The following is a 25,191-nucleotide window of genomic DNA, read 5'->3' as shown; positions in this document are numbered from 1 at the left end:
TATTGAGCTGTGGGTGGTGTCATTTCTGACTCCGAGTGAGAAAAAATCACGCACAAAAATATTCTGAAGGCGGCAAAATTGCGGGGCTAGCGCGGAACTCTTTACAGTACGGTTATCAGATTCGAGTCTTTTCTTCGCCGATAAGGGCCAGATCAACGACGACCCCGAATTCTTGTCTTCTACCCGTTCTCACCCCGATCAATACAAGATGTCGGCTGAAGTTGCAATTGTTGTTCCTCAGGGCGTGGCTGCCCAGGGCATGCGCAAGAATGGTAAATCCAACCTGCTGCTATGGAAGTATGCTCAAGTTCTAACAGCACGCCAGGAAAGCAATGGCACGAACCAAAGACCGCATTCCGACCAAAGGCAGGCAATTCATCATTCGAGAAGCGTCAAGAAGAACGTAAGGCCATGGCCGCAGTGAAAGCCAAGGAGAAAGAGATGAAGGATGAGAAGGAGGCTGAGAGACAGGTTAGTAGTGGCTGGGAAAATCAGCGAGCACTGAGAAACTAATTCTGAATTGCAGAGGAGAATACAAGCTATCAAGGATAAGAGGGCTAAGAAAGAGGAGAAGGCTCGTTATGAGAAGCTGGCAGAGACGATGCATAAAAAGCGGGTGGAGAGGTTAAAGAGGAAGGAGAAGCGGAATAAGATGTTGAAGTCATGATTGAGTGGGACATGGATAAGACGATCGATGGCATTTCTGGCGTTTGGCATGGAAAATGGAGTTGGATTTTGGAATGAGGTGTGCAGGAGAGCTGTGGGACAATGCAGCTTTGGCGCAGGACTGCTATACGCAAGCCGGACTTGGAAGAATCTGAAGGCATCGCTCTTACACGGGATGAGAGACTGAGCGGGAATGATCGACATCATGCTCCCTTGCCTTTTTGGACTTGAGAACAAGCTCGAAGATCCCATGTCTGGAGGGGAGGAGCGGGATGGAATGTGATTCTAGGGCTCAACTCACTCTCAGAGCTTAGTAAAGTCACAACACAAGGGAAATACTTCTGCATATACTCGACCTCGATAAACTCAGCGAGAAGGAAAACGGGCTCGGCGTTTTTGAAAATATATGGATCTCCTCCAGATATCCTACACGTGATAAATGCGCTCTGGGCCTTCCCGACCCACCGTACAAGCTCCAACCATTTCAGCCTTGCAACTTCAACATGCACTTCCTCCCAGGCCACGCAAACATGTCCAATCCTTTTCAAGAACCCTCATCCAAGCCCTCCAATGCGACCTCACCAACTCGTCCCAAACACCTCACAACTCGCTCTATCTCAGAAGTCCACCACAAGCATCACCACCCACATCTCCATCATCGTCGAAAAGAGGAGAGTCAATCTGCACACCACAGTCAAGCGGCTTTAGGCTCCTCTGAGGGAACGAGTAGTCGGAGTGAAGGCTTCACTCCAAGTCAGAGTCGGGATGTGAGTCGACGGGGAAGTATTCTTGGGGTGGATATTCCGGAGGGGAATGGGAGGGAGAAGAGGGCTGTTAAGGAGGGCGAGGTTAGGGAGGAGAGGGAGAAGGGTGTTTTGAGGGCTGCGTAAGCCACATACTTCTCACAACCTCACTTCAAGGGAATTGGTCGCTAACGGGCGGGTTCACAGCGAATTGCAGAATGCTTTACTCGATCTCAACACCCTGTCGAACAACACGACTCGTCGCCTGGACAATACCTACTACTCCGTCCTCGAGAAGCTGAGCACCCTACAGAACATAATTGACTCTTTGAAAGAACTTGCGACTATGACCCGGGAACTAAATGACGATTTCAAAGTCGAGTCAGAGGAGGTGGTGGTTGACATCAACACACAACTGGCTCAATTCTCAGGCTTCGACGACCAGCAAGGGCGAATTGAAGCCTTGGCGTCGCGAGTTCAAGCCGGCAGACAAAGAATCAAGACACTTGGAATCCGGGTAGATATTGTTCAGAACCGTGTGACGTGCTGGGAACTCGCGGAGAAAGAGTGGAAGGACAAAACGAGGAAGAGGTTACGTATAATGTGGACTGTTATCTTTGTATTTCTGTTTATCTTTGTTGGGATGATGATTTTCCAGAACTATACACCGGCGAAGACACAAGGTGCGAGTCCCTTTAAGGGCATGAATACCAGTGGATTGCTGGGGAAAATGCCGGGTATGAAGGGGTTGGAGAATGAGACTTGGTCTTTGAAGAGGAAGACGGAGGATAAGTTGGATGAGCTGAGGAATCACAGTCAGGAACCACTGGGGGAAGATCCAAGGCTCAGAATCTTTGATGAGTTATGATTTATGGGAATATGGTTTACGGGTACCAGCAATGTTCCAAGACTCCAAGAACATTGCCTGTGGATGCCAAGAGAGAGAGGGAGAGCAGATAAAAAAGATCCAGGGCTGTTGCCTTGACGAGCTTGAATTTTTGGATACCGTCAAGTTCCAAGTCGGCCAAAAAACAGTAATTGTGGAGACATAGGGCGAGATACTCGGTCAGCTGGCTTGTGAGACCTGGGCGCTAGGGAAGGATATGGACTGGACTTGGCGGGGTCGTATGATTTCAAAGACGGAATCTTTTGGGAAAGGATGAACAGTTCCTTCAAAGGGGCGGAATCTCCATGTACAGCAGTTGAGCATCCATCCTGAGTAGCCAAATCCAGTGCGCCACTTTTGGGGGTTGGGTTGCAAGAGGTTGTTCCAAAGTTATCTCCAACAATAGCACAAGGCGGGTCTTTCGCAGCCGATGACGAGGACGCTCAAGCCACAGCCCACACACATCCCTGTTCCAATCACCACAAGGCACATGCATCCTCGCATCCTGAGACTACCTTGCCCAACCTATATCTTGCGAGCATTTGAAAATAATTGCTGCATCTCTGTGCCCATACGAATAAATATTCCTTTCTTCCTTCTTCCGATTCTCCCCCCCATCGACATTCCCGTCCACTCTTTACCGCGTCACACCCGCCTCTGTTACAGTGGAGGATTCACATACAGTAAGACTGTACCCCGCTAAAGGCGCAATATTGCGCAGCTCGATTCCAAACAGTTACAAGCCACAAAATACCGCCCTGCAAACGCGGGAAATCACTGTGTCAGCAGCATCTCGGCTCCTCTATTGCTTTAAGAAGCTCCTCTCCCTCCTCCAAACAACCCAGAATCCGAAGACCATAACAAGCAGACAAGATGGCACAGCCAAACGGCTCTGCGGTAGCTGGGAACCCCCCCGGAAAGGAAACGCATGGCCAGGTGCTTACGGGCAAGCAGGAGCACTGTAGATCCTTCCCTGACCCTCAAACCAGTTTAGAGAGTGGCATTACTGATGAGACAACAGACCTGAAGCGCGAGCTGATCGCCCAACAAGTCAAGTTCGAGATCACGGAGCTCAACTCCCCAACGGCACTCCAGCGGTTCGGCGCCCCCTTCAAATCCGACTTTGGTGAAGTCAGCCCCCTGGACTCAGACCTACCGATCCTACGGTACATCTTCGTGCATCATGTCAGGGAATTCCCGTTTCTAGATAAGGCGAAGGAGGAGGAGTTTTGGCAGGATAAATTGCAAGTTGTGAGTCTACCTTTCCTGGTGTTAGATGGAGAATTGTTGCTGATTTGGGGAATAGTTCCTACAATCCTTCGCGGAAAAACATATCTCGTCTTCGGAAGATCGACTCGAGGAGACGAAGCGGAGGAAGCTGTCGATAAAATGCCAGAAGTTGGTGGAGCTGATGATGGTTTCGGGGATCCCTACTGCGTCGGGGTATGAAGAGAGGATTCGGTTCTCTGAGCTCGAGGTTGTAGATGCGGGGGCCATTGATCACGGAGTTTTGCAGACGTTGCCCGAGGGGTATTATTCGAATGGTTGGGATGTTAATGTTGCGGGTGTGAGGACGACGAATGTGAAGAGGAATATTAGATACCATAAGCATGCGGTTCGTCTGCTATTGGAAATGGATGGCTGGGGATATACTGACATTGTGGTGTAGGAATTCATCCTCCGGGTGAAGCGAAGGGGGGAGCTCGAATTCTTCGTTGGGAGACGATATGGCGATTTTAGCAGGCTTCACAAGAAGTTACGCACGGAGTTACCAGGGAAAGTTCTCCCTCCTATGCCGAAGAAGAACAAGCAGAGTTCAACGACTTCAAATCTCTTAAGTGCGGTACGGAGAGGGAGTGATTCGGATGCATCGTCGGTATCGTCTGTCTCGACCATGGGGATAGCACCTCCAGTCAACACGTCGATAAACAATCTATCAGTCAGAGGTAAATCGCTCAATTTCCCGACTTGCAAGCTATCCTAACCCCTCCACAGATCACCGGAGAAGCCCTTCGTCAAATTCCTTCGGTGGGAGAGCTTCTCCTCGCTCCTCCATCGATTCACGACAAAATCTTAACCCATCACCTGCGCCTACACCTGCGCCTTCAGATGAGGTGAGAAAGCACGCAGTTATCTACAGATTGGAACTTAGCTGACAACAGAAAGCCCATTATCCTATGGCGCGAGAACCAGAGAATTTCCCTGAGAGCCTTCCTTCGCAACCTGCTGGCAAATCCTCAAATTGCACAAACCAGAGCAATGCAGGACTTCTTGACTCAGTCGCCCATCCAACCGACTGACGCAGATGTGGAAGATATTGCTCGACGAAAGGCGATGGATCAGAAGAGAGTCGAGGAGCAGAAGAGGTTTTATGAAGTTGCGAGAAAGAGAGCTGCGGAGCTTGATGTGTATATGGAACAGTAGGCTTGCGTTTGAGTTACCTGAGATCTTGTACTAACCACTCACAGATTCCGTCGAGACATCGTTGAAAAGAACGGACTTACCATGCTCTTCAAGGAAATCAAGGAAAAGCAAACCATCCAGGATCTCAGCATACAATATCAGAAATTCGCTGAATGGCTACGAATCGAAGTGGCAGCAACAATCTATCATCTATTCCTAGCGGAAGACAACTCACCAGAACTCTTTGCTCAAGCCAAGAAGATCCACTCCATGATTCCATATACCATCATCAAGAACGCCATCCGAATTGCGAACCCAGCAGCGGTCATGTCCAGCATCCTTGATATTTTCCTTGCTCAACCATTTGGGGCGAGATCACTCATGCAGAGGATTTTCTCTCTCACTCTCAACGATGGAATCCGGAGTTTTCAGAAGTCAATCGATGCTCTTTACGAGAAGATTGGAGATCCAGTATTTTGCGACAAGATCAAGCAATTCACAGATGCTTCGGAAGCAATCAAAAATACCGTTCGACAAGAGGCATCTGACGATGATATCGACTTGATTGTTGCAATCCTCAGAACAGAAGAGATCCACCCCCCTCTGAACTCGGAGCAGATTGGCAAGATCTTCAACGCTTATGTAGCCTGGAACAGTGCGGTCGAGAATGTAGATGAGGAGATGAAGCAGGGAGCCCAGCTGTTCTCGTACTTGAAGCAGCTGTTGAAGCTGTATACTAGGCAGCGAGATAAGGCCATGATGTTGAGTATGATTGAGGAGCCCGTCACGCTGCACTTACTTCGAGACCTATTCACCATCTTTTACGAGCCACTTATACGTGTCTACAAGTCAGCAAACGTCTACAACAGCGTCACAGACTTCGCAGTATTCATCGACGACATGATTCAAGTACATTTCCCCTTCTTCCCCCAAATCTCTACTAATGATTGGGACAGGTCGTCGACAAATGCCGCGAGCAAGACGTCTCCGCCGACCCGAACCAGACGGTGCAAGCCTTCATCGACCTGTGCCAGCGCCACGAACACAACTTCTACAAGTTCGTCCACGAGGTGCACACGCACGACAACGGGCTTTTCACGCAACTCATGGGCTGGATAGAGGGGATCCTCGAATTCTTGCGCAAGGGTCCGAAAGCTGGGAAGCTGGACATGAACGCACTATTCTCCGGCGCCGTGTCAGTAGGTCAACTCGACAAGGCAAAGGCTGTTGCTGAAATCGATTCCTTGATCGCATGGCAGGAAGCGAGGAAGAAGTGGCATCAGGACAAAACTCGCCAGAAAATGGCGGCGGAAGGTACAGGAGATGGCCTGGGTCTCAACATCGAGAGTGTACCAGGAGGCATTACCTTCAAGAGCTCCGATTTCGGCTTGAATGAAATGGATCTGCAGGATATCGGGTATGCGGATGACGAGGAGGCGAGCAGTGATGAGGAGGAAGAGGACGACGAGTTGGATCCTATTGACGCGGAGAGGAAGCGGAGAGCCAAGAAGCAGGACCATCTCAGACGGACGGCGGGCGAGCCGGTTAAGCCGGTTGTTACCGAAGTAGATAAGTTGATGGAGAGCTTCTTGAGTATGCTGAGGATGGTGCTTGCTGAGTAGGCCAAAGGGCGAGGCCGCACTCGATAGAAACGAGGAGTACACGGAGGACGAGCAATCGGGGTGATGGGAATTTATGGGAGATTCTCAGGGAAGGCTGCCATGATAGAGTGGGATATCCTTGTGGAATTAACGGCATCTTGGGCTAGGCGGAGGGAGGTCGGGATTCTGGTTGTATAGATGATGCATACGATGCTATCGTGATACACGGTAGCATGTCATGTTAAAGCTAGACTCGCGAGATACGCCACCTTACAGTATGAAAAATGGCATGGGCTTTCTTTCTTGATTCCGTCACCATTCAACCCTTTTTCCTCATTTTTTAAGTTTATTAAAAAATTTCCCACCTTCTCTTTTATATTATACCGCTATACCAAGCCGAGGTTCGAGGCTTCACCTAAGCGTAGGAGATGGCATGTGTTTTCTCGATACGGAGGCAATGTTCTCGTGTCTGGCTTTGCAAAAATTATGATGGACAGACAAATACTTCTTTGCAAATATCGTATTCGTACTAAACACAAATGCATGCTTTGCTCCCCAAGTACCAACTAACGCAGCTATGCTACAGGGCCAAAACCCGCCCCACATCCCATCTCTCTCTCGCCCGTGTCTCCACACCTACTCAACTTTCTTTCAACTTCGCCTTACCCAGGCTCGCCCGCCCCAGCCAACCAAGGAAATACCTCCTTTCTTTTTAGTAGACACGCTTGAAGGGAGGGACAGCCTTGCACTCATTCTCATCCAGCGTGTGGCCGACTACAGCTCTGTAGGAGAGGTCCACCTTGCCATGTGGCTGCTTCTGGAACGTCAGGCTGTGCTTCATCCAGTTCTTGTCGTCTCGGTCGGGGAAGTCTTCTCGGGCGTGAGCACCTCGGGATTCCTTTCTCGCTGCTGCTGCTTCGGCCGTTTGGACACTGATTCATTAGCCACTGCTTCAAAAATAAAAAATAAAAAAACCCCAAAAAATTACGGAGGGATATTCGCTACTTACGCGCAAGTCAACAAGTTCCGTAACTCCAGAGTCTCAACCAAATCTGAGTTCCAGATCATGCTTCGGTCCTTGGTCCCCACATCCTTGAATGTTTGGTCGACCTCTTTGATTTTCCGAACGCCCTCATCCAGTGACTCTTGTGTTCGGAACACGCTGACGTCTGTCTGCATAGTCTTTTGCATAGCGAGCCGGATGTCATGCGTGCTCTTAGGTCCGTCGGCTGTTCGGATCTGGTCGAGGACGCTGATGGAATCGGCTCCTGCGTCGGCACTGATCTCCTTGTGAGGCATGCCAGGCTCGAAGTTGTCACGGACAGTGTGGGAGACGGCACGGCCGAAGACTATTAGATCCAGGAGAGAGTTGGCTCCGAGACGGTTGGCACCGTGGACGGAAACACAAGCAGCCTCACCGCATGCGAAGAGACCTGGAACAACCTTATCCTTGCCCTCGCTGTCAACTGTAAGAACTTCACCGGTGTATTTCGTTGGGATACCACCCATGTTGTAGTGGACAGTTGGCAAGACGGGAATCGGTTGCTTTCGAACATCGACACCGGAGAAGATAGAGGCGGTCTCAGAGATACCAGGGAGACGCTCGTGGAGAACCTCGGCTGGCAAATGGCTGAGCTGAAGGTAGATGTGGTCCTTATCTGGTCCAACACCGCGTCCTTCACGGATTTCCATGGTCATTGATCGGGAGACAACGTCACGACTGGCCAGATCCTTGGCAGTTGGTGCGTATCTTTCCATAAACCGTTCGCCCTCAGAATTCAGGAGATATCCACCCTCACCACGAGCACCCTCGGTAATCAAGCAGCCAGCTCCATAGATACCAGTTGGGTGGAATTGGACGAATTCAAGATCCTGGTTGGGAAGACCCGCACGAGCAACCATAGCCATTCCGTCACCTGTGCAAGTGTGTGCGGATGTACAACTGAAATATGCACGTCCGTAACCGCCGGTAGCCAAGACTGTGTTGTGTGCTCGGAATCGATGTAGAGTACCATCTTCTTGATTGTAGGCAAGAACGCCCTTGCATTCGCCGTCTTCCATAAGCAAATCGAGGGCAAAGTATTCAATGAAGTAGTTTGTGTTGTGTCGAAGAGATTGGCCGTAAAGTGTGTGCAGAAGGGCGTGTCCGGTTCGGTCAGCTGCAGCACAGCATCGATAGGCTTGTCCACCTTTGCCAAAATCCTGCGATTGGCCTCCGAAAGCACGTTGATAACTGATGTAAATGTTAGCATGATCCCCAAACCAGTTCGAGAATCTTACATCTTGCCGTCGTCGGTTCTCGAGAAGGGACAGCCGTAGTTCTCCAGCTCAATGACCGATTGAGGCGCCTCTCTGGTCATGTAATGGATTGCATCCTGGTCTCCAAGCCAATCCGAACCCTTGACCGTATCGTACATGTGCCACCTCCAATCGTCCTTGTGCATGTTTCCCAGAGCAGCATTGATTCCCCCCTGGGCCGCTACCGTGTGACTTCGAGTTGGGAAGAGCTTGGATATGCAGGCAGTGTTGAAACCAGCCTCGGCAAGACCAAAAGCTGCCCGCAGACCCGATCCGCCAGCTCCGACGACAATGGCATCGTACTCGTGATCCTGCAAAGAAGGTCAGAAAGATTGCCTGGCTCCATTGTCCATTGTACCTACAATCACTGGGTACTTTGTGCTCGCGAATAGTGAGGCTTCTTTGGCCCGGAGGGGCGCGTGGTGTGTAATGTAAGTCCTCCTCAATGCTTTTGACAGCATTGGGGACGAGCCCCGATGTACAGATTTAAGCTTGTACATCTTGACGGAGGTGAAATGAAGAAAGACGAAGAGTTGATACTGCGCGGAGGCAATCCAAAATCGTGAGGTGTGAAATAGTTGATGTCGTCCACCAAAATGCTCTAGCAATTGAGCCAATCACAGCGGTGTTCTTGTTGCTGACAAGCTCCGGCCCATTTTCTGCCGACCGAGGAGCCGAGAGAGGGTGCCATCACGTGCATCTCGGAAAAACACGGCAGTCGTGAAGTCTGGACTGAGAGCTGTCTCCTTTCATCTGATCTTTCGCCTTCGATAGCAACAGCAGCGGGGACCGATGCCCGATGATATTTCCGTCCCGTTGTCCTTACGTCCTATCTTATCTGTCTTTCTGGATCTAAGGTTATATGTTTTAGCAAAGTCACTCAGATGTACTGTAATCTCGCAACACTGGGAGGCACGCGTGAACCTCCATGCGGCAGGATCAACATTAGCGTGGACCCCCAAAGCGACCATTCTTTCAATTACCGTTTCTCATATATACTTCCTGCTTTGGAAATTCCACTGGAGAGTTACAAATCTCTACGGATTCAATTGAGCGTGGTATGATATTGCAATGATTGGTGGATCCGGACAGCGTAACAAAACACACTTCGGACCCACCATCGAAAGCTCCTCGATATCCTTTGGCGTGGACATTGCTTACGTTCAATCTTCACGGCATTATAGGGAAAGTTTCCTCGTTCCGAGTGACTTGACAGTACCTCCTGTCCTGGATGACGGATCTTTTCTTTCATCCGCAGAGCTGCGCCGTATTCCTTCATGTATACCCCATGTATCCCATTGCAGGCAATTGAACTCGAGTGAGACGACCCCGGACCCCCGTGCTTTGTTTGGTTCCGAATTGATTGTACGCGATGTTACAATGCCTCATGTTCGTTCCATTCAGGCCCTGGATATCGCCCAGGTTCAGCCTTCGGAAAACAATTTCGCGAAATGCGGAGACTCTTTGCCGCAGAGATTGTTTCCACATATATTATCTGTTCACGTACATCTACCGTCACGCTTCATATCGGCGGGAAGGCTGGCCGCAACACACTCATTCGGATCGCTTAAAACCAAACGGGTAATTTCTTTTCTCCAAAAGTTCATCGACCCCAGTCCCTGACCTAGTAGAATGCACTTTGCTCTGTTCCCCACATTGGTTCCTTACTGTTTCTTCTTGGGAGAATTCTATATCCTCCTTCCAATGGCGGGGTACACGAAATCACCAGGCCGCTGGTTCTTGCAGAGTGGCAAATATAAGGTCATGAACCATCCGCCTTAACAGAAATTTTGTCGAGGCTTGCGTTTATCTGGATCTCATCTGCTAGCGCAGTTCGCTGTCAAGATGAAGTCGAATATTATTTTGAGCAGCGCTCTGGGCGTTGCCTCGTTTTGTAAGTCATGGCACTCATTCTCAATTTGCCAATACTGACCAATGAGCAGTTGGGAATGCAGTTTTGGCGCAGGATTATGCGACTCACGGCATGTACACCGAGCCGACTACCGGAATCTCTTTCTATACCAGCATGGAGGCCGATGGGGCATCCACCGGCAGTTTTACGACCACCACCCTAGGAGGGTTCACATTTGGTATGGCCTTGCCAGGTAATGCTGCGACTGTCGATTCGTACGAGTACATCGGTCTCATTGTATGTATCTACTGAGTTTTGAGGCGAAGAAAACGCAGCTGAGAATATTTTAGATTGGCTCCCTGATCAATGGGACAGGATGGTCCGGCCTCGTTCACGGTGACAACACGGGTGCGGGCATGCCCAACCACCTGATGCTCTTAGCTTGGCCGACGGGAGTTGGAAACACAATCGCAAGTTCCCTCAGATACTCAGTGTAGGTTTTCCATGGCAGATCTATCAATGACTCATCTGACAATGTTTTCAAGATCATACCAGGCGCCAGTGGATTATAAAGGAAGTGCTAAAATTACACCAATCTACTCGAAGGTCAACGCAACCAGCTACACACTCATCTATCGATGTGAGAACTGTCTCATCTTTGATGATCCAACTCAACCAAGCTTCAACACGTCAACAAGTCAAGCAACCTTCGAGTGGGGCTGGGCTCAGTCCTCTGTCTCCCCTGCTGACAAGACCAACCCTGACTCCAGTATTGGCCAGCACAACAATGGAATGGGCGAATTCCAGATCATAGTCTCCAAAGCCGCGAATGCTGCATACGCGAAGTGGGTAGGACTGTCCTCTACAGTTCCAACCTCATCGGCAGCTGCCCCTACTGGCAATCCTACCGCTACCGGTGCTCCAACCACAGTCGCCGCTCCCACTACCACCGCTTCGGCTACCCCCACCACATTCAAAGCTGTCCCAGTCCCAGCTGCGACTAGCTATGATTATGTTGTCGTTGGTGGTGGAGCTGCTGGAATTCCAATGGCAGATAGGCTCTCTGCTGCGGGCCACAGCGTCCTGCTTATTGAGAAGGGAGTTGCCTCCTCAGCTAGATGGGGCGGAAGTGGGTTTAATGTCAGATCTCTTCGGACGGAAACTAACATCATTAATAGCCTATCGACCTGAAAGTGGATGGTTGGATGGTTACAACCTGACGTGGTTCGACATTCCTGGAGAATGTAATAGAATCTGGAATGGAGGATCCCCAGGTGTTGCTTGCACCGACTTGGACCAGATGGCGGGATGCATTCTAGGAGGAGGAACTGCTGTCAATGCAGGTCTTTGGTGGAAGGCGAGGTTTAAGCCCTGAAATTCTAGTATTCAACTAACTTCTGACCAGCCCAACCCTCCTGACTGGGACTACAATTTTCCAGATGGATGGAAATCCGAAGATATGCAGTTTGCTACCGAGCGAGTCTTCTCGAGAATCCCAGGAACTGATCATCCCTCCATGGATGGAAAGCTTTACATCCAATCTGGCTTCGACATCGTCAGACAGGGACTCGCCGCTGCCAATTGGACCAGCGTCACAGCTAACGATGTTCCTTGCAAAAAGGACAAGACATATGCGCATACTGAGTACATGTACATCAACGGTGAACGTGGAGGCCCAATGGCAACATACCTGGTCTCCGCTAACGGCAGAAACAACTTCCACCTCTGGCTAAATACCAGTGTTGAGAGAATCAACCGCATCGGTGGTCATGCAACGAGTCTCGATGTCATTGCAACCAACGATGGAGGACATGTTGGTACGGTGAAGTTGACCAACACTACAGGCCGAGTCATCCTGGCCGCCGGTACCTTTGGCACTCCAAAGATCCTGTTCAGAAGTGGCATCGGTCCAGATGACATGCTCCAGCAAGTTCAACAAAGCCCCGATGGCCCAACCTTCATCAAATCCACCGACTGGATCAATCTGCCCGTCGGCTACAATCTCGCTGACCATCTTAACACCGACTGCGTCATCTCACATCCCAACATATCCTACTACGACTGGCCAGCAGCATGGGACACCCCAATTGAGGCCGACAAGGTAAGCTACCTGAAGAACCGAACTGGTCCTTTCGCTCAAGCCGCACCCAACATCGGGCCCATGATGTGGGAAGTGATCAAAGGCCCCGACGGAATCGACAGACAAATGCAATGGACTTCCCGCGTCGAAGGCTCCAACGGTGTACCAAACGGCAACTCCATGACCCTCTCCCTCTACCTAGGACGTGGCTCTGTCTCCCGTGGCCGCACCACCATCGGCAAGTCGTTGAACATGGTAGTCAACACACTTCCATACGGCGACCCCAACGATCTGACAGCGGTCGGATGGGCTATCGACAATATGGTCAACGCGTTGAAGACCATCCCGAACATCACCTGGAACCTCCCACCACCAGGCGTCTCAGGCGCCGATTACTTGAAATCCGTAAATGAGCTCTCCCTCTCTCTTTCTCTCCGCTGCCTCCCCTTCCCTCCATCCCCGATTCTTCGACAAGAGCTGACTAGAATAGATCCCATTAACCTACGCCAACGTCGGCGCCCGGCGCGCAAACCACTGGATGGGCACCTGCAAACTCGGCACCGACGACGGGCGTCTACCAGACGGGACCGCAGTAGTCGACACCAACACCAAGATCTACGGCACGGACAACATGTTCGTCGTCGACGCCTCCATTTGGCCAGGGATGCCATCCACGAACCCCTCCGCTCTCATCGTCACCGCTTCCGAGCGCGCTTCCGAACTAATCCTCGCACTGCCATGTCCAAAGAAGATTGGCGGTGTCGTGAAGAAAAGAGGTCAGTTTTATAGTAATAGTGGTGGGGTAAGTGGACGGTTTGGTTGGTGGAATTGGGGTGGCAGAGGGAATAGCTTCACGTGCGATGGAGGGTTGACGTGCAAGGCCGTCAACTACTTTTATCCCGTCGCACGTCGGCAAGGATTCCTCGGGCATCATGCTGGGCTTTCGGGCCAAACCTACCTACCCCTTTCTTCCCCTCCCTTTCCGAGCCCTTGCTTCCCCTTCTTTCGTTAAAAGAAAGGTGGCTGACCTAAAGTAGTGTATGTGAACGAGAACAAAGATGGGAATGATACATAATCGAATCGCCAAGTCGAGATTGGGCAGATCATGCCGGAGGGGCAGAGAATCAGGGGAAAGGGGAAGTGAAGGGGAAAGAGGAGAGGGGACATTAAAAATCGAATTTGTACATACATTCTCTTCTTTTGGTTGAGATATCGAAGAAAAGTAGCTTCCACTTGCCTATCTTCTGAGCATGGACGATCTCACTAGAATTAATTCATCTCATCGCCCCGAAAATTGGCGAGTTGGGACAGGAACATCGCACCCACATCCAGCCACTGTATAAATCTTCCGGCCTAACCAATTGACAGACGATCCAACGTTCCCAGGATTTCATTGCCGAGGCCGAATGGAATGTTCCATGCAATGATGCAAGCCAACAAACAGCGCGTCGGTCGGATCTGAAGTCCGAGAAGCCATTCAGCCGCATGGCTGAAGCCACCCACGACCGCGGTGGAAAGGGTCGGGACGACTGCCCGAGAACGAAAGGAGCAGCAGATCATTGTCTAGATAGAAAGTAAGATTTTGGTTGATTGAGCTACGAGTATATGGAGCACAATTTATCCACCTCTCGCACAAGCATGTTGGCTGAACCCGTGATGGGATTAAGGTTGCGGTAATTTAAAAAAAAAACAGGGTTGTTTTATATTATTCTGGGAATAACAAACGGGGGGGGTTGGATTTCCAGTGGGGTTTTAATTTGTATAGTAATCACGTGTGTATAACTAATTAGGAAGAAATCAATGAAAACACCAAATTTCTTATCCACTATCGTTTGCAATTAATTCATCCCGGTAGTAGCACTGGGCTCGTCGTAATTTGAATTCAGCTTGAGTAAGCGTCCTTTTATGTTCTTTTCGGCCTATGGTATCGATTAAATTAGTGGTATTAATGATTAGCTATATTAAGTGAGTAGTATAAGAAATAATAATTGTTTGCTCTAGGAGAAGTTTGTTATCAAGCCAGCCTAATTAGGCGAGTAAGTCACACTCTGTAAACACGTGAAATTATAAAACTCCTTTTTTCTATATATACAAACAATAAAACATGATACAAACCTGGCCTGGTTTTTTTTAATAGAAACCGTTTTTTACGCACCCCTAGATGGGAAGATGTTCAACGGCCCTTGCATTTAACAATATAGGTGGTATTAAAAATACCAAGAGAGGGGTCGAGGAGGTTCTCCAGTCTTATATTTCCGGGATGAACTGCGCGGGGAAGACGACTCTCTCGAGACGAGGGATGTCGGTTACACAAATGACAGCTCATATTAAGTACACTTGGTCAGATTTTTAAGAGAAATGCAAAAGCAGGGCTCAATTATGCAGGTGTGCTTCAATTGGATTTAGTCCCACTAATCGGATCCTCTATCAGATCCCACATTATCCACGAAAGGAATCCAGATTTTCCGTCCAAGGTTTCCAAATCCAATTTATGCACAGTACAATCTTGTGGTCGTTCCGAATCTGTCATTCATTATGCATCCTCGTCGTCCCCCCGCCCAAAAGGAATTGGTCCAATATCCAGACTCCAAATGCCAAGACAGGACAGTTTTTAAAAGAAAGAGCACAACAATAGGTTCTTTCTAACTCCATAAAAGGTCTTCATCAATGCAAGTTTCTCGCGAGAATCGAACCATATTGGAAAAGTCATGAGAACATGCTGTCGTCCGATTTGGAGACGAAATTGAAAAGGGCAGCTCGAAGTGACCACACGCACAATAAGGCCTCATCATCGACTCTTTTACTAATGAAATAGAGGGGATAGACCGCTTTTCCAGGCACTTCAGAACACCAGGCAAGTCGAATTTCTCCGACGTCCATGTGTCTTCCTCGCATTGCCGACGGTGAGTCAGTAGCTCTGTTTGCGCAGCCGCCCATAAATGGCCAAGCGTTTTATCTTTCCGGAAGACTTTTTCCGGTCTGAAGTCCTCATGGTGAGTGCAGCTGAGTGAAAATCCAGGGTCAGTCCTACTATCCTCCCCTTCGTCGGAGGATCTTCTTCCTGTGAAATCCTTAGATTCGTTTTGATTGTCGAAGTCAAGAGGAAAGCCATCGTGTATTTCTTTTGCGAGCCGAAGTATGTGGCACAAGATCTTCCAGCCAGTCTTCGTAATTTCAGGCCACGCGTCTCCGGACTCCCGTAGGAGGCCTTCAGCAAACTCAGCAGGGGTAAATCTTGGTGGCTGCAGGTGTCTCTTTCCGCAACACCAAGCAACATAGGCAGAGATATATTTGAGGTCTGGCGAGGATCGATTTCGCACGTTAGAAGTTTGAGCAAACAAGAAATCGCTCCGAAAAGATCCTCATCCTCGTGGGTAGCTGTCGCAAGATAGAAGGACGTCATTACAAGTGAATGTAACGATGAGAGCTGCAATTTAGCGCCACAGTAAGAGCAGTGGTTAAGAAAGAGACCACTCGGCGCTCCGAGCTTAATCCCCAAGTTATCTATCTCCGTAATGCAATGACATACAGCTTGAGCCGAGGTGTGGCAGAAGTTGTGCTTCCACTTTGATGGAATAGCAGACTTGCCGCTCAGTAGTAACTGTTGATAGCACGGAGAGTCTGCATCCCAGCGTCCGCATATGTCGGTCTCCTGTCCAGGAAATGTATGGTTCCTCTCCAGAGCGTGGTCTACCGTACCGGGCGAAGTAGATGTGTGGTTTCTAAGAATTGTGATCATGAGGGTGTCCAGGAGAGTATGACCAAGATCATTGCTATCAGCCTCCTTGTCCCAACGCCATTGACCTGGTGAGTGTATAAATAGAATGGCGACTATAAGACAGCAAGTTTTGGAGCCGTCAAGATAGCTTGTTGCAAGGTGAAAGGGATACAGGTTTGAAGTGACGAGATTTGCTTCCCTCGCCTTCTGAAGAAGATCATAAAGAAGAGAGGCGTTGCGACCCATGATACTGAATCCAATTGCTTCCTCGAGTAGTTCGTTTGGGGAACTCTTGACCGCTTTGACAATAGCGGGTACTGACAGCGGCACCTGGCTCAAGTTTATACTACTGAAATCGTTACTCTCAAGAGTTTCTTTCAGTCTCTCTTCGAAAGTAGGAGCCTTCTGTGACTCTTGCCAGCCACCTCCATCAAATTCGCTTTTAGATGAACTCTCTGACATATAGTGGGAATCGCTAGCAGTGCAGTACTCCGTATGAACACTCCAGCGACAGAACTGAAAGGGGTCTGCAACATCAGTGGACCCAACGTCGTGGCTCTCTGGAAAATTTGTACTCTGACCTTGTGTTCCTGATTCCGGTGGGCCTGGTAATCTTGCAGCTGAATCTATAGAAGATGACTTCCGGTCAGGGAATCTCAAGTTGGTCGCATTCCGGGTTTGTGGCCCACGTCCCCAGTTCTTCGCTGTAGTAAAGCCAAAGAGCCAGAATCCATAAAGCCAAATTGACATAGTACTGGCAAAGTAGGTATTAGGTCTCACCGTATCTAAAAATTGCGCCTTTTTGACGACTTACCTTGCTTCCGTCTTATTCATCGATTTTAGAAGTTCATTGTGTCTTCCTTGCAGAAACATGCTGGCTCGCTCCATAACACCAATGGACGCCAGGGCAGCAGATAGTTGAACCGGCAATGATACTTCGTGTAGGGGATCTACTAATTCTGGAGGAGTGTGGATATGAAAGTCTTTGGGCACGGAAATTTGTGCTCCCAACGACGAGGGGCTGTTGGCACGATCGAAATGTTGCAGGGGTAGAAAACCCCGAGGAATATTCCATTTTAAGAGTCTAATCATGATTGTCAGCATCCGGTTAGGGTTCAGATGAACAAAGTGGAAATCTCACATTCCGTTAGTTGACGCGAAAAAGCTTGGTAGGAGCGACAATTTGGCATGGCCAGCAATCTTTAGGCCCTTCACCATTCCTTTAGCCTCCCGTTGAAGTTTCCGTGATTCGACTGGTCTCCCTTTGTATGTGGCCAGCATACCCTTCCCAAGTTTTGCCCTATCTCGGCCAATGTGAACGAGCTCTCTTTTGTCCGTGGAACGTATGTTTTTTCTTGGGCCCCACCACTTTTTGAAGTGATTCTTGTATTGATGTTCGCTTTGACCGTTTAGGTAAGCCGCATTGTCATGTATTCCACCAGTTTAGTTGGGCACTTACACAGCATCGAAACCGTGCTTCTCCTTCATAATCCTAACAAGGTCGCGGAGGGGAACATTCTCGGTGATGTATAGTCGCTCAATTTCAGGTTTGAGAACATTCCACTTCTGATTAAAGGGAATTCTTTCTGCATTTTCCGGAATTGAAAGGCGTTGTTGTCCTACCGTTGAGGATGCGATCGAAGTCGGAATAGAGGAAATGTCTGTGCTCGTGGTATTTTCCGCAGGCGTGGGCGGTTCCCCGATGTCATCACTTTCTTCGTCGACGATGTCGAGGTTTTGCAAAGACTTAGACACCCAATCTTCATCGTCCCCAACGAACTCACCCAACCAATATTCATCTGCTGGCCCCAGATCCATTGGACAGAAGATTGGAACAGGACGAGTATGAGCTCGAGCGAATATCGAATCTCTCTGTGGCAAGTTGATGTGCAGAAATAATCTTAGTTTGGTAGATGTGTGCTGTCGAACCGAGATATGAATATACAGGAATACCTCGCACTGCTGGAAAGGAAACGACGCCTGAGGGCTGAAAACAGGCCGCGATCACTATTGGCTCGCTTCAGAATCAGGTGTCCTTGCCGTTGAACAAAAGTGTAACTCCCAATTAAAACCCTGCAAACTCGCCACTTGTTGAACCCTGGCCCGTATGTCTCAGGCGTTTTCGCTTCCAGAATAACAACCGATGATTGGCAGTTCTCCTTTTGTTGCCAGGTTTTCGACCCATCTCGCTTCACTCATCGCTCCTGCACACCCCATGGTCGTAGGCTTGCAGAGTTAGCCACTAGAATACTTCGATAGCATGAAAACAAAAGGATACCAACCAACCAACTCTATTTTGCAAAAGTAGACTGTCCACTTATATGTTTCGGATAGGCCGATGGAGGGGAGAGTGCTCGAGAGTGTCCAAGGCACGAACCTAGAAGCAAAATCAAGTCCATTTTATAACATTCCAACTCGGCCACTGCTTGACGGCCTTAGATATCATCTGCATTCCTGCAAAGCTTTCAAAGCTTGGTAGCTGCTTTGCTGAAAGCACTTCAGGCCCTCAATCACCAAAGTTCTTAATCGTGTTACCACATTCGCTAAATCCACCACCAGAAGAACACCACGCAGACCATCTTCCATCTCCCAACTCTAAATTTCCTTCCATCGAAGCTACACACTCTGGCCATTAATCCACTACATTTGCAAACGAGGTTCAGCAAAAAATGCCATCCAAGTCAAGCACCATAAAAGGCAAATCCTCGCCAGCGACTTGCAAAGACGACATGACAAAAACGGTCGGAATTTCAAACAACACACCGTACTGTCCGTACCATAGCCCAATTCTCCGTCTCGAAGTCAGCATTGTCAGTGGGCATGGACAGACCCCGATGGAGCGTTTTCTCGCTGAGCATCCATCCGAGCAGCCATCGTTTTTCCTTCGAGATGATACGGGCAAGATATCCACCTGGAAGGAATGTTTGTGTAGAGCCATTATGGAAGCGGACAAGAGAGAGGTAGCCGAGGGAGGGGAATAACGGAAGAGAGCGTAATGGTTCAGGATGGCATAAATTGACTTGGGAGAATGGAGATAGACTGAAGACTTTCCACATGTTTACTCCATTTGTGTAGCGGCACGGCTACTTCTCCTTACTTCTATAACAGTGGAGAAAAAGAAGAAGAAAAGTTCATCCATCGCTCAAACAGCAAAAACTTCAAATTGCGGAGAGTACACATCATAACTCCATCCATTGGACTATCCTAGCCATTAAGAAATTAGTGCACGCACAACAAGTACTCCCCTAAATATGCAGAGTAGAGATACGCTAACCATCCCATAAAAATTCATACCGTGTAAATAAAAGGCTCTCCAACAAATCCAGTATCACAGTTTAGATTTGCGTTAACTGCCAAGAACATCAAACTTGGAGATCCAAATCAAACTCGATAAAATCGCTACTCCAAACGTAAATACCGTGACCTCTAAGTATGCGCAAGAATACCAATTTACTCTTACTAAATGTATAGCCCTGGGCCGCGATCAACAACGGCAAAGTTTGCATAACCTATTTCATGCATCTATATTTAGAACACCTTGATGCCGAGCAGAGACCAGAATCAGGGATCTAGTTCTTGTCCTTCGCAACTCGACGGGGATCACGGCATAAAGTGATGGGACTACGAAGCATTTGTACTACAACTCCACTTTCAGGCCACTTTCTAATCGGTTCAACTACTAAAGCCCTTATATTTCTAGACCACTGCCCTGAAAGAACTTTGTATGCCATAAGCAAGGGGTACTATACCTTTTAAGGCATATTCCCTGTGCTTACAGGGAGGATTCGCTAAGGTAGCCATTACCGCCCTCACAGTGTCCAAGCCTAAAGTAGTTGCTCCGCCAGCAGCGCCATAACCCTGCAAATGTTAGCTTTTGGATGCTAGCTTTTACCCTTTCTAACTACCTTTATAGCGCTTCTTAAAGCACGATATTTTAATTATTATATGAATATCGCGCTTCTCATGCAATTTTTATTATGAATTCTTTCTTAGTTACAAAGCTATAGTAAAGTAATTGATTAATTAATTACTTTCGCCTTAGGAGAGGAATAAATATTAGACTACAATACCATAATCACAGGAGTAATCACTAAAGAAATAAGCCTTAAGATTTAAGATCACCGGAGATTACTCTGAAACTTCCTTAATTACGATGGTGATTGAGTTTTTGCATTTTGCGAAACACTTTTAAATTATTAAAAGCTAGCTTCCAATATCGAGTATTGAACGCTATAGTCCACTGAGCGCTAAGCGAGTCTAAATGCCCTGTAGTCCCGTCGCTTCATGCCGTGATCTGCTAATGCCTCGCGACTTGGCTATACGGACTAGCATGGGTGCGTCTTGGTCAACGCACGAGTTGTGGACAATGAGATCCACGCCTCGTATGTTTGCCGTGCATATGTTACTTAGCAGATGGGTCAAATGAAACTGTGTTGCGGACGTTTCGAGCTGTACTTCAAATGGGTCCAAAGTTGGCTCTTGCAATGGATGAAGATTCCCCTGGGGTGTTGTTGCCATCAAAAGATATGATGCTGATCAACGATGGTGCGTTAGCTGAGTGCAATTGTGAATCATTATGGAAGAAGAGAGTAATCTCTTATTACATATTTAAGAGCCTCTCTTTCTTCGATGCCGAGAAATCCGCTCACGTCTAGACTGCCCACAAATTCCATCCGTTTTTTCTACGCTGCAAGCTAGAGCTAGGGCAACCACTTGATGGATGGCACATTAGAATGCTGCAAACTGGTCAAAATGTCTCGGATCGAGGTGGAGCCGAAGAGGAGGGACATTCTGGTAACAGAAGCAGCCGAGACTCTCTGTGGCTTAATTCCTTCATAGTTACCCTCCACAGATTAGCTCCACCCAAAACTCCTCCCATTGGACAGTCGATCCTTTCGCCTTTACGTATCAGCGTGGGATCGACGTTCGGAAAATTTATAAGCATGCATACTTAGCCCTGCCTGCCAAGCCCCCACCCCCGCAGTACTTTTGCTGTCAGAACCCCGTCAAAAATCCCGTCGTGACGGAGTTAAGTTAGGTTCCTCATCCGCATTACTGTGTACCCCGAAGCCGTTCCGAAGTCAAACTCCGTTCCTACAAGTCACTGCCGACACTCGATACCACCAACTAAATGAATCAAAAGAATCTCGTCCAATATCGTAACGACACAAACCCGAAGCCCGGGGCTTCAGTGCTCGATCGGAGCCCAGATGATAAGCAGCCTCGAAAGCCGGTCCGAAAGCGCCAACGAATCCCATCTGCATGCGAACCATGTCGACAGCGCAAGACAAGGTGCGATGGCAGCAGGCCAGTCTGCAGCCTCTGCCTTCGCCGATCGTCAAGTAACTGTGTTTACCGAAGAGAATCGAGAGATGAAACAAGGGACCTGTCAGGAGTGCAAGTAATTGTGCACGAAAACTTGGGTAATGGCTAACGTGAAGTGAAAGGGCACCACCAATAACGGACTCAACTGGTAGTAACTGGGGAGTCCCGTCAATTTCAGGAGAAAGACATTCGGATAATGCAACTCATTTGCCATCAGAATCACGGGTTCGGGGCACTAACACTACATCTGCATCCAGGATTAGTCAACCCAATCGACTGGAATCCTTGACAGTGACCTCTTACCTCGACAGTCGGAAACCTTCTCCGTCAAATGAGTTCTACGGCAGTTCAACAACGGCCAAGTTGATGCACCAAGTGCAAGGGAGTGCGAATCCCACCACCGGGAGTTCAAAGCATACTCCTGGATTAATAGGAGGACCACCACCCGGAAAGAGTCCTACGACAGCAACAAGCGGCAACTTTGCTTCAATGGACACTGAGCATTTACAACATTTAGCTCTCCCGACACGTGATTTGGCTGACATGCTCTTAGACACATATTGGTCAAAGGTCTATCCGGTCTCTCCAATCGTTTACAAGCCCGCTTTTGCAGCTGCTGTAGAAGATTTATGGAAGCCGAGAAAAGAACTGCGCAACTCGATAGGAGACCTCGATCTTGGAATAGGTTCATACGGTGTTTCAGACTCTCGGACCACTCTATTTCACTGTGCACTGAATGCCATTTTTGCATGGAGTTGCCAATTCGCGGGTCCTACGCTATCCAGAGAAGAACGTGAATCTCTGGCACAAACTTTCTTTCTTCGTTCCAAAAAGCTTCTCGCTATCAACCTATTCGATAATGGCAGTGTGGCACATGTGCAGACTCTTTTGCTCTTTGCGCAGTGTATTCCCAGCACGCTGTTTCCCAGTGCATGTTGGAACGTCATTGGTCTAGCGTGCAGAACTGCTCAAGGCATAGGCTTGCATGTAGAAAGATCTCCCGCCCACAGATCACCTCGTGGACTTGAAGTCAGGAGACGTGTGTGGTATGCTTGCATGATCATGGATACGTAAGTGCTCTTACTATTTTTTTAATCAAGATCTATCATATTGAACACTCATTATAGCTCGTACAGCATGGTACTTGGGCGTCCAACGATGGCTTCCTACCAAATTACCATCCCTTTACCAACAACTACTGAAGACGATGTAATCTTTGATATCCAAAATGTACTGGAAAACTCTTTCCAACCGTCCCATATTAACTTCATGGCGGAAATTGCTAAGCTTTATGTTACACTGGGAAAGGTATTGTCGAATATATACAAGCCTGGGCCTGTTGCCGCCAAGGACAATGCAAGCAAGGAAGGGAAGAGTGAGAGTTTGAACGCCGTTGTGGCATTGGACGAAGATATATCCAATTGGGAAGACAACATGCCATCGTGGTTACATTGGGAAAGAGGAATAGACACTCGGGATGGGTTACCTGAATCTCAGCAGTTGCTGCTTTCTAAACAGTCAAATCTCTTGCACGCCAGGTCAGTAAATCTTGCCGCATTAGTATCAGCGAGTCATTCCTAAGTCAAAAAGATATCTCTCCGTCCGAATCGCCTTACACCGGCCAACATTCCTACGCTTTTGCCAAAGGCTGGGTTCCGCAGCTCAGAAGAATCCGTCTACCTCCCAAACTTCACCCGGAAAAAATACAGAGCCATTCCGGGATTTCCGCTCTTCGATGAGTATACAATCTTCTGTAGCTTGTATTACAGCAGCAATTGATCTCGTCAACCTATCTCACGAATCTACTCGAAAAAATGCCGATACCTCCTGGTGGTTCGCCATGCATTGTAAGTAAATGCTTGTCCTATTATCTCTCTACTTGTGCTAGCTCGGCTTTGACAAACCTACAGACATAATTAATGCCGCAACAATACTCATCCTAGCTGAATCATGTCCACCTATGCACTATTATTTCGACTACACAGAAGCACACAGTTCTTGGCTCCTCTGCTGTGACACATTACGGCTGCTCGCCGAGGCTGGACATCCATCAGATAATGTTCTGAATGGCCTATACGCAATGCGTCAGCAGTTAGTCCAAAGTAAGTCCCCAAACTTGTCGGAGGCTCTCGTAGACTATCATGAAAGGCTAAAATCTAATTTCCGGCGCATGGAAGGCCAGCTTCCGACGACACGATCAAACGCCACCCAAGATCAGACTCTGGAGATTGGTACAGAAGAAACACCAATAGCACAGGACTGCGGTTCCACTCACCTTCAGCAACAAAGCTTAAGTCTACCTGCAGGTCAGGAACAAGATAGCTCAGGCTTCCAAGCAGGTCCTGGGGTTGAAAACTCGAGCGACCCCTCGACGCAGCCATTCATAGATTTCATGATGCAGGACACGGATTTGATGGCACTTGGGTTCTTTGATCAGAGCTGGTTAGGTTCTCCACATGTTGATCCGGATGTAGGATTCGATGGGCCGATACCAATGTCCGTAGATTTTGAGCACGACGCTGCTTTATGAATTTATCCTACATTATTACTCAGCTAGTTTGACTCTCTACCCAAGACTTAACTGTATCTGTATTTTCCTAGCTGTGCTTACGTAGCTTGACCCCAAATCAACCGAATTACTCGCCCAGTCCCCTGAAAAACGATTTCGCTTCAAACATGTTACATTTGGAATACTTCGAGATATCTGAATAGCCACTTAATTTGCACTGTTAACGACCCGAATAATAGTGGGTCGATGATTTTAGGGCTTCACTTAAACTTCAGTCAAATCGAGTTGATTCGTAGGAAGTGATTTATTTCATTTTTTTAAGTGTTTTGAGTGAACTACCAGAACCGTGCGAAATAAACGAATACAGGGTTTTGCCAAGATGAAAATGCTTTTATCATGACCCTCCGCATTCAAACAAATGGATATGAGAGAGTGGGAGACTAGGTTCTGAATCTCAGCCATACTCAATTCCACGTAGTTTTCGTCCGAATCTTCATCCGCTTCCTCCAACTTGTCTCAATCCATTCTCTCAAGGAGTCTAAGGCTTCAACCCTTCCATGCACATTTCCTCCACCGCCTGTTTGATTCGCCCTACCTGCAGGCACAAGTTGTCATACTTTGTACGGAGCTCTTCTAGCTCTAGTTCCAGCGTCCGCATGTAGTCCGCCTGACGCTGCCGAAAAGCTTTTTGCGAGGCGCGATTCTGGACACGTCGCTGTAAGGAGTTAGAAACCAACTACAAAACTGGGAAGACTATCTATAGAGAGGATGAAAGAGTTCTCATGCGCTACTTTTTCAATTCTTGGGGAAGGTAGATCAACATTGACCGAAATCGATTCCGGGTAATTCTTGGTTGTCTCTTTTGTGAAATCTGTATTCGGTAGAGTGTGGAAGTCTACTGGTAGCTCGAATGATTGAGTTGGAGTGCTTGTCCAGCTTGGTTCATTCATATCAATCCAGCCTGTGAAAGGTGGACCATGGTCAAGACATGATTGGCTGTGGTAATAGATTCCGGGAAGGTTGGCTGGAAATGATTGCTGGGCTTCCATAGCTGTTGTGTAGTTAGGAGAATCCGACAATTCTCTCTCTTTAGAGGTTAAGCAAAAAGTC

At 48.3% G+C, this 25,191-nt stretch overlaps 8 protein-coding genes across 8 annotated transcripts; 5 read left to right on the top strand and 3 right to left on the bottom strand.

Annotated features, from left to right (window-relative positions):
- Nucleotides 1-208: 208 nt before the first annotated feature.
- Nucleotides 209-667, top strand: K444DRAFT_638413 (uncharacterized protein; the record flags this gene model as incomplete). Its single annotated transcript, XM_024884250.1, has 3 exons — nucleotides 209-272; nucleotides 326-471; nucleotides 527-667. The coding sequence occupies 3 exons, from the start codon at nucleotides 209-211 to the stop codon at nucleotides 665-667; spliced, it is 351 nt and encodes a 116-aa protein (XP_024726717.1).
- A 502-nt stretch (nucleotides 668-1,169) lies between these two features.
- K444DRAFT_638412 (uncharacterized protein) lies at nucleotides 1,170-2,277 on the top strand (the record flags this gene model as incomplete). The annotated part of the gene is made up of 2 exons (XM_024884249.1): nucleotides 1,170-1,552; nucleotides 1,587-2,277. The coding sequence occupies 2 exons, from the start codon at nucleotides 1,170-1,172 to the stop codon at nucleotides 2,275-2,277; spliced, it is 1,074 nt and encodes a 357-aa protein (XP_024726716.1).
- Nucleotides 2,278-3,168: 891 nt separating this feature from the next.
- On the top strand, nucleotides 3,169-6,320 carry K444DRAFT_638411 (uncharacterized protein; the record flags this gene model as incomplete). The annotated part of the gene is made up of 7 exons (XM_024884248.1): nucleotides 3,169-3,546; nucleotides 3,602-3,910; nucleotides 3,965-4,241; nucleotides 4,291-4,409; nucleotides 4,462-4,715; nucleotides 4,764-5,607; nucleotides 5,655-6,320. 7 exons carry the CDS (start codon nucleotides 3,169-3,171, stop codon nucleotides 6,318-6,320), a joined length of 2,847 nt encoding a protein of 948 aa, XP_024726715.1.
- A 427-nt stretch (nucleotides 6,321-6,747) lies between these two features.
- On the bottom strand, nucleotides 6,748-9,140 carry K444DRAFT_577014 (succinate dehydrogenase). Its single transcript, XM_024877557.1, has 4 exons — nucleotides 8,960-9,140; nucleotides 8,580-8,908; nucleotides 7,309-8,532; nucleotides 6,748-7,231 (listed from the first exon to the last, which is right to left on the bottom strand). Exons 1-4 carry the CDS (start codon nucleotides 9,095-9,097, stop codon nucleotides 7,012-7,014), a joined length of 1,911 nt encoding a protein of 636 aa, XP_024726714.1. The 5' UTR covers nucleotides 9,098-9,140; the 3' UTR covers nucleotides 6,748-7,011.
- Nucleotides 9,141-10,442: 1,302 nt separating this feature from the next.
- On the top strand, nucleotides 10,443-14,107 carry K444DRAFT_648721 (uncharacterized protein; the record flags this gene model as incomplete). Its single annotated transcript, XM_024885496.1, has 8 exons — nucleotides 10,443-10,491; nucleotides 10,541-10,746; nucleotides 10,800-10,942; nucleotides 10,995-11,578; nucleotides 11,628-11,806; nucleotides 11,855-12,934; nucleotides 13,020-13,331; nucleotides 14,105-14,107. 8 exons carry the CDS (start codon nucleotides 10,443-10,445, stop codon nucleotides 14,105-14,107), a joined length of 2,556 nt encoding a protein of 851 aa, XP_024726713.1.
- Nucleotides 14,108-15,437: 1,330 nt separating this feature from the next.
- K444DRAFT_670641 (uncharacterized protein) lies at nucleotides 15,438-18,065 on the bottom strand (the record flags this gene model as incomplete). The annotated part of the gene is made up of 4 exons (XM_024887653.1): nucleotides 15,438-17,001; nucleotides 17,062-17,331; nucleotides 17,389-17,646; nucleotides 17,707-18,065. 4 exons carry the CDS (start codon nucleotides 18,063-18,065, stop codon nucleotides 15,438-15,440), a joined length of 2,451 nt encoding a protein of 816 aa, XP_024726712.1.
- A 3,220-nt stretch (nucleotides 18,066-21,285) lies between these two features.
- On the top strand, nucleotides 21,286-24,135 carry K444DRAFT_670640 (uncharacterized protein). Its single transcript, XM_024887652.1, has 6 exons — nucleotides 21,286-21,644; nucleotides 21,695-22,642; nucleotides 22,700-23,110; nucleotides 23,163-23,419; nucleotides 23,483-23,674; nucleotides 23,750-24,135. Exons 1-6 carry the CDS (start codon nucleotides 21,379-21,381, stop codon nucleotides 24,100-24,102), a joined length of 2,427 nt encoding a protein of 808 aa, XP_024726711.1. The 5' UTR covers nucleotides 21,286-21,378; the 3' UTR covers nucleotides 24,103-24,135.
- Nucleotides 24,136-24,383: 248 nt separating this feature from the next.
- Nucleotides 24,384-25,191, bottom strand: K444DRAFT_622425 (uncharacterized protein). Its single transcript, XM_024882097.1, has 2 exons — nucleotides 24,873-25,191; nucleotides 24,384-24,796 (listed from the first exon to the last, which is right to left on the bottom strand). The coding sequence occupies exons 1-2, from the start codon at nucleotides 25,128-25,130 to the stop codon at nucleotides 24,620-24,622; spliced, it is 435 nt and encodes a 144-aa protein (XP_024726710.1). The 5' UTR covers nucleotides 25,131-25,191; the 3' UTR covers nucleotides 24,384-24,619.

This window comes from Hyaloscypha bicolor, assembly GCF_002865645.1.
Source record: "Hyaloscypha bicolor E unplaced genomic scaffold K444scaffold_189, whole genome shotgun sequence".
Lineage (NCBI taxonomy): Eukaryota > Fungi > Ascomycota > Leotiomycetes > Helotiales > Hyaloscyphaceae > Hyaloscypha > Hyaloscypha bicolor.
The sequence above is the reverse complement of the archived record's forward strand: the minus strand, read 5'-3'. Positions and strand labels throughout refer to the sequence as shown.

Excerpts from the sequence above, each read along its gene's own strand:
- K444DRAFT_577014 (XM_024877557.1), bottom strand. The coding sequence starts at position 9,097 with ATGTACAAGCTTAAATCTGTACATCGGGGCTCGTCCCCAATGCTGTCA. Across the intron at positions 8,909-8,959 it reads GCACAAAGTACCCAGTGATT|GATCACGAGTACGATGCCAT; the intron begins GTAGGTACAATG and ends CCTTCTTTGCAG. Across the intron at positions 8,533-8,579 it reads AGAACCGACGACGGCAAGAT|TTATCAACGTGCTTTCGGAG; the intron begins GTAAGATTCTCG and ends CATTTACATCAG.
- K444DRAFT_670640 (XM_024887652.1), top strand. The coding sequence starts at position 21,379 with ATGAATCAAAAGAATCTCGTCCAATATCGTAACGACACAAACCCGAAG. Across the intron at positions 21,645-21,694 it reads ACAAGGGACCTGTCAGGAGT|GGCACCACCAATAACGGACT; the intron begins GCAAGTAATTGT and ends GTGAAGTGAAAG. Across the intron at positions 23,675-23,749 it reads GCGTCAGCAGTTAGTCCAAA|GCCAGCTTCCGACGACACGA; the intron begins GTAAGTCCCCAA and ends GGCGCATGGAAG.
- K444DRAFT_622425 (XM_024882097.1), bottom strand. The coding sequence starts at position 25,130 with ATGGAAGCCCAGCAATCATTTCCAGCCAACCTTCCCGGAATCTATTAC. Across the intron at positions 24,797-24,872 it reads CTTCCCCAAGAATTGAAAAA|CGACGTGTCCAGAATCGCGC; the intron begins GTAGCGCATGAG and ends AACTCCTTACAG.